This window comes from Etheostoma cragini, chromosome 15 (assembly GCF_013103735.1).
Source record: "Etheostoma cragini isolate CJK2018 chromosome 15, CSU_Ecrag_1.0, whole genome shotgun sequence".
Taxonomy (NCBI): Eukaryota; Metazoa; Chordata; class Actinopteri; order Perciformes; family Percidae; genus Etheostoma; species Etheostoma cragini.
Genome location: NC_048421.1, coordinates 236,378 through 246,335, shown reverse-complemented (window position 1 = coordinate 246,335; position 9,958 = coordinate 236,378). Strand labels below are relative to the sequence as shown.

Sequence of the window (9,958 nt, the reverse complement as noted above, 5' to 3'; positions counted from 1 at the left end):
GGAGACACAGACACACACACACACACGGAGACACACGGAGACACACACACACACACACACAGAGACACACACACGCACGGAGACACACACACAGACAAACACGTATGCACAGAGTACACACACACACACCTACACACACAAGCATGTCATACACACACACACACAGACCTGCAGTCACTCACACACACACAAGCATGTCACAGACACACACACACACATATGCACAGAGCTAGGAAAAAAAGGTTAAACTTAAACCCCAGAAAGAATATTTTTTTAATTTTCTTCATCACTCGGCCGGTGTTTCCTCCTTTAAAGAACATGACAGTTATCATACAGCAACAAATATAAGACACACTTACCAGAAATAATAACTAGGATTCAATACAACAACAACTATTAAACACATATACACAGGACCGAATAAACAAGCTACAAGCTCACTAGAAATCAACTATAATCGATGTTTCTTCTTCTTCGTTGGTGTTCAGGCACGAGGCGGAGCGTCTGGAGCAGGAGGCCCGGGGCAAGCTGGAGAGGCAGAGGATCACCGACCAGGCCGAGGCCGAGAAGGCCAGGAGGGAGCTGCTGGAGCTGGAGGCTCTCAGGTAACACCGGGGTCACCGGGGTCACCGGGGTCACCGGGGTCAACGGGTCGACTGGGCTCAACCCTCGGGTGAAATTTGACCCATTTTCAAAAGGTTGTAGATCTGAAACTTGGCTTTCTTTTAACCAAATTGCCAAAAAAAAGTCACGTGGATGGTTCATACAACGCTCTCCATGGTTTGGGTGTTTCATTCAGTTTTAAAGCGTTTGGGAAAAGTAATAAAAAGACAAAGGAACGTTGAAAAAGTGAAAAAATGTCAGGAAAAGCTTCAAGAATTGTAGTAAAAGAATCGACAAAAACATCGGGAAAAGTGATGATTGAAAAAATCAGGAGCAACTGACAAAATAATGTTGATTAAAAAGTGACAAATATCAGAAAAAAAAATTTGAGGAAAAAGTGACATGTCCGGAAAAAAACTGGAGGAAAAAAATCAACAAACTTGGAAAAAAGGATAAAAACAATCTCGAAAAGTGACAAAAAAGAATGTGGGGAAAAATGGACAAAATAACGTTTATAAAATAACGACTCTCCTTCTCCCCCCCCCCCCCCCCAGCGCGGCGGTGGAGAGCACCGGGGCGGCGAAGGCCGAGGCCCAGTCCCGGGCCGAGGCGGCTCGGATCCAGGGCGAGGCGGCGGTCAACGAGGCCAAGCTGAAGGCCGAGGCCCAGAGGATTGAGGCGGTACGGCCTCACTTCCTGTTTCTCCTTTCAAAATAAAACTCTTCACACATCAGCGGGGGTGGGGGGAGGGTGCAGAAAGCTGTCTGTTGTGACCACAGACCGTTTGTCTGTCGTCTCAGTACATAATTACTGAGTAATTAATGAAAGTTGAATTAAACAGTTAAAGGAGAAGAAAGGGAGGAAGTAGCACGAGGAGGTCTTGGCTTGTTGGTTCATACATAAACATATTAAACAATATGAAATTATTATAAATACAGAACCAAGTCACACGTATGAAGAACTATTTATTAGGAAAACAGAAAGGGAGTTATGGTTGTCTAAAGAATGTTAACTTTCTCTCTCCTCTCCCCCCCCCCCCCTGCAGGAGGCGGAGCTCCAGCGCCTGGCCCAGGCCCGGGAGCAGGAGCTCAGCTATAAGAAGCAGATGGACGGTCTGGAGGTGGACAAGCAGAAGAGTCTGGCTCAGATCGAGAGCCAGCGCTTCAGCCAGCTGGTGGAGAGTCTGGGCTGCGACACGCTGCAGGAGATGGCCCGGGCGGGGCCCGAGCTGCAGGTACAATACTACTACTACTACTACTACCAGTACTACTAGTATTAGTACTACTGTTACCACTATTACTATTACTACTACTAATACTAGTCAGCTGGTGGAGAGTCTGGGCTGCAACACGCTGCAGGAGATGGCCCGGGCGGGGCCCGAGCTGCAGGTACAATACTACTACTACTAGTACTAGTACTACTACTACTACTACAAGTACTACTAGTACTAGTACTGTAGGAACACTTTCTCTATGAACTGACTGCAGCACCAGGTGTCAGGTGAGATCATGAGATGCTGGGTTCAGCCGGTAAGAGACCGTTCCTTCTGTTGTTCTGGTTTATACATCCAGCCGCTTAGATCAGTGTTAATTACACACACACACACACACACACACACACACACACACACACACACACACACACACACACACACACACACATATTTTAATATCAAGAAGTAGGGCTGGGCACTATTTTAATTTGACTGTTCTAACTCTTCTATTATGTACCTTTACCCACTTAGTCATTAAATCATTTATTATGATATGAATATTCATCATACATCTCATTGAGTAAATAACATTTTGTTAGAGCACCAACAGTCAACCATACAGCATCGACATCGAGGGATTTGGTCCCGCCCTAACAAGAAGAAACTGCATCTCTATGATTGCAGTTTCTTTCTCATGATTGATTTTTACTTAAAAGCATTTTGAGATTTTATTGTATTTTAGCATCCATATAAATTATTTACTGAAACAATAGAAATGACAGGACTATCATTCTTAGCATGCAATTACTTAATTATATTAAGTTTGTGTAAAGTATGTTTTTAAGTTAGTTTACTTATACATAAAATAGTTCCATTTAATCAAACATTATTAGTTAAAATTTCTCCAAAAGCAAGAACATGTTGCACCTTGACAGAAATAAGTTGGTAGAACTTTTTCTAAAGCTTTAAGTGAACACTACATAATCTATTTAATTTACAGTGCTGCAGATGTTACATTCACTGGAGACGTAAAGGACTTGTTACCCGTGCAGTAGAAACGTTGAAAAAGTGACGAATTTCAGAAAAAGCTTCAAGAATTGTATTAAATTATCGACAAACATCGGGAAACGTGACAATCAACAAAATCAGGAGCAATTGACAAAAATAACGTTGATAAAATGCGATTTGTTTGTAATTTTTTTTTAAATGGACAAAAAAATCAGGTAAAGCGTTGAAAAAGTGATATAAGTGATATAAAAAATGTAATAAATAAATCAAAAAGTGACATGTCGGGGGGAAAAAAGCCACGAAAATTGGAGGAAAATAATCAACAAACTTGGAAAAAAGGACAATAAAAGTGTCTGACAACGTCTGATTTTTGGAGATTAGTAAAATGAGCAAATTTGTCTATTTCTGCTTTCATTTTCAACTGTCACTTTAACGTTTGAAGAAATATATATATATAGATGTTTATTTTCCTGGACAAGTGACAAAAAAACGTGGAAAAAATGGACAAAAAAGCGTTGGAAAAAGTGGTATATCATATAAAAAATAAATAAAGTGACATGTCAGCAAAAAAAAAAATCAAAAATTGGAGGAAAAAAATTGACGAACTTGGAAAAAGTGATTGAAAAAACATCGGACAAAAAGACAAGTGTCAAACGATAAAAGTGCCGCGTGGAGTAGATCAGCATTCTGGTTTATTTATGACTGGAAAGAGGAATTATTCCCACGTTTTTGCCAACAAATAGCCTCGTTTATTCAGTTTACGGTTGTGGAAGCCGTGAGGGAGATGGAGGTTGTGTTTGTTGTTGTTTTTAATAAAGGTTGTTAATAAAGGTTGTTAATAAAGTTGTTAATAAAGTTGTTAATAAAGGTGTGTTGTCGTCCTCCAGGTGAAGCTGCTGCAGGCTCTGGGTCTGAAGTCCACGCTGATCACAGACGGCTCCTCTCCCATCAACCTGTTCACCACCGCCAACGGCCTGCTGGGGGCGCTGCAGGGCCCGGGACAGGGACAGGGACAGTGAGGAGGAGGAGGAGGAACAGGTCCAAAAGTAAACCCCATCAGACTCGTCCTTCTGTCCATGATCACACTCTGCATCTTTCTTTAACAAAGACAAAGACAACTAGTCCCAGATGTCCGTATGTTGAGGACCAGGGGACGCCTCATGGACCAGGGTCTTTATCCTCTGAGTCACTAGGTGGCGCTCTCCGTTCAACGAAGGGTTGAGAACACACGGATTTAAAACCAAGAGCGCCATCTAGTGGCTCAGAACATACAGACCCTGGTTCAGCCTCGCCCAAATCTCCGTCCGACGCTCGTCTCCACCCTCATGTTGTCTCCTGTTAAAATGGAAAATCAAGACTTTTTAAGTTTTTGTCCCTTTTTTCATCACTTTTGACGCTTTTTTTGAATGTTTGTCCCTTTTTTTTGGACTTTTAACACTAAGTAACTCTAACTCATTAACTTCAGTTTTACAGTTATTTTGGGGATTTATGGTCAATAAACCTCATTTATAGGAAATTATACCTAATGTCTGAGTTAGAAAGCAGAAATTAGGAATTATTGAGACTAAAAATAAAAAGAACAATGATAGAGGACAACATGAGGACAACATGAGGGTGTGTGTTGAGCAAGTCCCTTTTTTGATGTTCTTGTCGCTTTTTCAATGTTTTGGATGTTTTGTTTTTTCTACGCTTATATTCTGTAGACGGAGCTAAAGAACGACCGAGTCACTGTGTTTTCCGACGTTTTTGTCTTTTTTCGTGACGTTTTCTGAAGAGAGAACCGTTCCCTGAACAGGGGTTTACTTTAGGACAGAGAACCAGCGTGGAGACGAGGTGGGGGGTCAACATTTAACTAAACGTGCCTAGAAACGTGGCGGCGGCGTGTTAGTCCGTAATCTGCCGGCCAAAGATTCCTCTCAGCGTTGCACTACTTCCTGGAAACAGATCATAATAATAATAATAATAAAGCTGATGATGTTTACATCCTGTGCAGTAGAGACGAGTAGAAGCAGGACATGTCTGTCTCTGTCTCATGAAGACGTGTGTGAAGACATTAAAATGCTGCTGCTGCCCACTTCCTGTCTCTGTTTTCATTCACATCACACCTCACATCCTTCATTTTGGTTCTGGGTCTGGTCTCTGCTGTTTAGGAAGGTCTGGCTCCACCACAGATGCATTCTGGGATAAGAGACGAAACCAGGCTCGTTGGAGATGAGCCAGGTCGGCACAGAATGGATTGCTGCCAGTTGCATGCTGGGTAGATTTGTGCCCGACTCACTCTGATGTCATGTGTTACACCACCCAGACGGAGATGCTGATAGTTTTATTCCCTCCCAGTAGGATGTATCACACGGCGAGTTCAGGAGTTCACCACCGCGGACGCACAAAACGTGTTTCTTCTTTTATGTCACGGCCTCGACTCGTCTGCCAAACGTGTCTTGTTCTTACAATCTATTACAGTATTATGCAACCACAAATCACTACACAGGTAGCCCCCTACTGGCAGGATGAAGAACTGCATACCTTTTAATAGAACTACATATTTCAATGCATTACTAAACAGAATGCCGCTAAATTGTGTTGTCTGTTAACCAAACAAAATACTTTCAATAGGGTTAATTCCAGGTGCTATACATGCACATGTCAACGATGACGTCACCCGATCGAGGTGGTCGCAGGTCTGAGACCCGGGGGGACCCAGAGCATGCTGGGAAACGCCGGCCTCTCAGCTTATCTAACAGCTGATTGGTTCACGATCGACTCAACATGATGACGTTTCATTTAAAGTTTTTGCTTTTGAATCTGAGGGATTTTAACCGCTATTTGTCTGATTTTAAAGGCTGATTCAACATACAGTACACATGTGTCCAGAACACACTGTGTGGCTGATGTGGAGAAGTCAGAGAGATTAAATCTGATCAGATCACGGATCATCTAGTCTGCTAATTAACATCAGCAACATATCACATGTAGAACATTATGAGAGCTACTCTGTCATAATTAAAATAATTACAGACTGTACCAGTTTATATGTGGGTCTGATTACATTTTATTAAATCAGAATTGCACCACAGTGGTTCTGTCACTCCCTGTTCAGCCTGAAGACGTCTGGAAACGGTCCGACTTCACCGCAGCTTCCTCTCTTCCCGTGTAATCAGGCATTTTGGGCCACAACAACCTCAAAAAAGGCTGTGAAATCCTGGAGGGACGAAGTGTTATGGTGCACGTTCAACAGTGGATGTTGTTGTTTTTGCTGATTTTGTCATCTCATCTACTATGTTGTGTCTCTATGGTCCTGTCCTGTCCCATTCATGGTCTCCTATTCATGGATATTGCGCCGTCATCACGTGCTGTTTTTTAAGCCACCGGTCCTGGTCGGCGCCCCTGGTCCTGGGCGGCGTCCCTGGTCCTGGTTGGCGCCCCTGGTCCTGGGCGGCGCCCCTGGTCCTGTGTGATGCCCCTGGTCCTGGGCGGCGCCCCTGGTCCTGGTTGGCGCCCCTGGTCCTGGTTGGCGCCCCTGGTCCTGGTTGGCGCCCCTGGTCCTGTGTGATGCCCCTGGTCCTGGGCGGCGCCCCTGGTCCTGGTTGGCGCCCCTGGTCCTGGTTGGCGCCCCTGGTCCTGTGTGATGCCCCTGGTCCTGGGCGGCGCCCCTGGTCCTGGTTGGCGCCCCTGGTCCTGGTTGGCGCCCCTGGTCCTGTGTGATGCCCCTGGACCTGGGCTGCGCTACGCTACGGACGCAGCGACAGCCGCTCTGCTGAAGAGTCTCAGGAAGGAACTGGTTCTGCCCCCCCGCAGAAGAAAACTCCTCATCCAATATTACAGGAAGTTACCTGATGACATCACACTGTAACGTGATATTTAAATCAGCTGATACACGTTACCTGATGACATCACACTGTAACGTGATATCTAAATCAGCTGATTCATGGTTACACCTCATTATATCTCACCAGGGCACGATTCAGGGAAAAATATGAATTGGTCGACACTCTTTCTTACTTCTGTCAAACGTTTTTGTAACTTTTCCCAATGTGTTGACTTCTTATTTTTTTTTTTACATTTTTGTTCTTTTTACCCTCCCAAGATATAGATATTTTGTCAACTTTTTCAAAGTTCTTGTATATTTTTTTTAATCTTCTAAATACTATAAAATTGAATGAAACGCCCAAATTCAATGAAAGTAATGAACTAATCACATCCACTAATCCACAAATAACCATCCACGTTATTTATGATTTTTTTGGACAATATTGTTGAACAAAAGCCAAATTCTGTGATAGAGAAGCTTTTTAAAAATGGGTCAAATTTGAATTTGGACAACCGTAGGGTTAATATTGGCAGCCATGTACATAACAGTTGGTTAAAATGAGTTATAATATCACATAATGCTCTTCCGTCAAGCTGTTGAACTCAAATAGTAAATCTCATCCCAGCAGAGCAGAGTAAATACACCAGCAGTCTTTGCACTATTTGTTGTGATGTTGTGTGTCTGTGCTGTTGTGTGGGTCCTTCTTTTGTGTCTAAGGATGCTTTGATGATCTAATTTTTATGTTTATTGTATTTTATGTTGATTGATTTCATAAAGTTTTGTCCGTTACATGTTGTTTATGTTGTGAAGCAACAGATTATAGCTCTTTATCCAAGACCCATTATCCCGGGACCAGAGTCTGGTAACACCGGTCTAATGATCCAGAGTCTGGTAGGACCAGGCTGATGGACCAGAGTCTGATAGGACCAGTCTAATGGACCAGAGTCTGATAGGACCAAGCTTATGGACCAGAGTCTGGTAGGATTGGGCTGATGGACCAGAGTCTGGTAGGACCAGGCTGATGGACCAGAGTTTGGTAGGACCAGGCTGATGGACCGGAGTCTGGTTGGACCAAGCTTATGGACCAGAGTCTTGTAGGGACCAGGCGGATGGACCAGAGTCTCGTAGGACCAGGCTGATGGACCAGAGTCTGGTAGGACTGGTCTAATGGACCAGAGTTTGATAGGACCAGGCTAGTGGACCAGAGTCTGGTAGAACCGGTCTAATGGACCAGAGTCTGGTAGGACCAAGCTTATGGACCAGAGTCTGATAAGACCAGGCTAGTGGACCAGAGTCTGTTGGGACCAGGCTAGTGGACCATTGAGACCTTGTGAGGGCATTAGTGAAGCCTGTGTTATTTGCCTGCATGTGGTCCTTTTATGTTTTTGAGTCTCTGTAAGCGTGCCGGGTCCATAACATACGCTGTTTGGGATGAGGACATTTCCCCTTGTGGACAATAAAGTTTTAAGTCTTGTGCTGTTGGAAAAAAAAAGTCCCGTGAGCTTCCTCCTTAAGACTCTTAACGCTGCAAAACTAAAATGAAATTGTTGAGTGTACTTCTGCTTTAATCATGTTTTCATCATGTGTTCGTGGGCATGCTCCGATTAAAAAAACTCTCTTCTGACCAGAGGAACGGAGATTAGAGCAGAGAGACGTCTGTAAACGGTGAGCACGACTTCTTATTATTTCTCTTCTTGAACAATGTGTCAATAATTGAATGAAATGTAACTTAATAGTTATTAAGTTCAGTTATACGGGGGTTAAAGTGTTACAAAGTGCAGACAGGAGATCCTGCACCTCAGATTCATTTTCATATATCCATATTTTCTATAATATATTTTTAACTCTATTCTTTGTGTGGTGGTTTAGCTGAACAAGCTGTCCTTAAAACTTGAATTACAACGGCTCAGGTAGGAAATGATTTCATGGTTCATTAGTCTCCAATGTAAGAATGTCTAACGAAGCAACCGATCTAGAGACGTCCCATGGGGATTTTTACTCCAACAGTCCAAAACTCAATTGAGTAAAGTTTAGAGCTGAAAGAATTCGTCCATCTTCTGCTGTTCCAGCTTCAAAAATGTAATGATTTTCTGTTTTTTGTTGGTCTTCCATGATGGAGGAGGAGGTGGAGTTGAATACTAAATATCCATTCCAGTTTTTTCTGATTCATTTTCAGCGGTGCACCGGTGGTCCCAAACATTTTCACTTGAAGGACCCCTAAACTGACACAAATTAGACCACAGACCCCCATTCAATAAGATTTTATCCCCGGGTCCTGCATCTGTTAGGAGTTTCAATGTTTCATTACAGAAAGCAAAACCAAAACAGTCACATATGGTGTCATTATGTTAGTTATGGAGGGAATTATGGTGAAATACGTGATTGATCTTCCTGGAACCATTTTGGTCTGTGGTCTGTGGTTAGTTCACGTGTCTGTAATAACAGCAGGACAGTCGAGTGTCTGCGGGGAGTTCACTTGTCTGCTCAACATTGTGTTTCTGGAAGTGAAAGTAATTTCCTACAGAAGGATAATTAATATTGGTCATAATGTCCAAACCTTTCAGAGTAGGCTGACAAGTGATGTGAGGTTGTGAAATGAAGTAAAAACCACAAGTCTGTATGAAATCAAAGTGTTAGGTACCCCTAACCCGAACTATCCTACCCCTACCCCTTATTTTATGAATAACAAGTTTTGACTTTGAGCAGCAGCCTATCAGATGTGTGGCTCTGCTCTCCCTATGACGTCTCCTGGCTGTTCGTAGGGAGAAGGTCAGTAGAAGGTAGACGGGATGAGGCGTCCCTGATCAGGATGTTGAACCGTTCAACCAAGAGATGTAATGCACTGTAATTGGTATGTACTCCACATATTTATTACTGTAAGTAGCACGTTGACTGCTGCTGTAGAAAAAATGCTGTGGACCGCATAGGAAGGAGGCGGGGGGTGGGGGGGGGGCAGGTCTTTCAAGCTGGGGGGCGAAGTTAAAAATAAAGTACAGGCTTTTGGGTGTTGGTTCCACGGGTGTATTTCCATCCAAAGGATCTTTTTTCTAAACTTAACGGCCTCTGAGACAACCTATACACTCGCTCCAGAAAAACGTGGTCATGTGATTCGCATAATTCTGCACATTTATGGGGCTTCATTTCTTTCAAACACGCTGCACTTTTGCTGCATAAATTGCCAATTTCCACGCAAAATAACGCAGGCTTCCATGAGTTCATAATCCCCTCATTTTGGTTGCAAAAAAGTCCCAAATACACTCACCGGCCACTTTATTAGGTACCCCATGCTAGTAACGGGTTGGACCCCCTTTTGCCTTCAGAACTGC

General features: G+C 43.4%; 2 protein-coding genes and 1 long non-coding RNA gene across 3 annotated transcripts in view; 2 read left to right on the top strand and 1 right to left on the bottom strand.

Annotated features, from left to right (window-relative positions):
* Positions 1 to 4,246, top strand: part of mvp (major vault protein) — a 7,861-nt gene extending 3,615 nt beyond the window's left edge. The window contains exons 2-4 of the mRNA XM_034894612.1: positions 1,158 to 1,284; positions 1,649 to 1,837; positions 3,712 to 4,246. Coding sequence (XP_034750503.1) covers positions 1,158 to 1,284; positions 1,649 to 1,837; positions 3,712 to 3,843 — 448 coding nt within the window. The 3' untranslated portion in view covers positions 3,844 to 4,246. The remainder of the gene's footprint in view (positions 1 to 1,157; positions 1,285 to 1,648; positions 1,838 to 3,711) is intronic.
* LOC117958237 overlaps positions 1 to 9,958 on the top strand; it is an 859,617-nt gene that overhangs the window by 685,004 nt on the left and 164,655 nt on the right. The gene's annotated exons all lie outside the window — the stretch shown is intronic.
* The window catches only part of LOC117958310, an 18,087-nt gene that overhangs the window by 7,748 nt on the left and 381 nt on the right, over positions 1 to 9,958 (bottom strand). Inside the window, exon 2 of the long non-coding RNA XR_004659683.1 lies at positions 5,911 to 5,913. This is a non-coding gene — a long non-coding RNA (uncharacterized LOC117958310). The remainder of the gene's footprint in view (positions 1 to 5,910; positions 5,914 to 9,958) is intronic.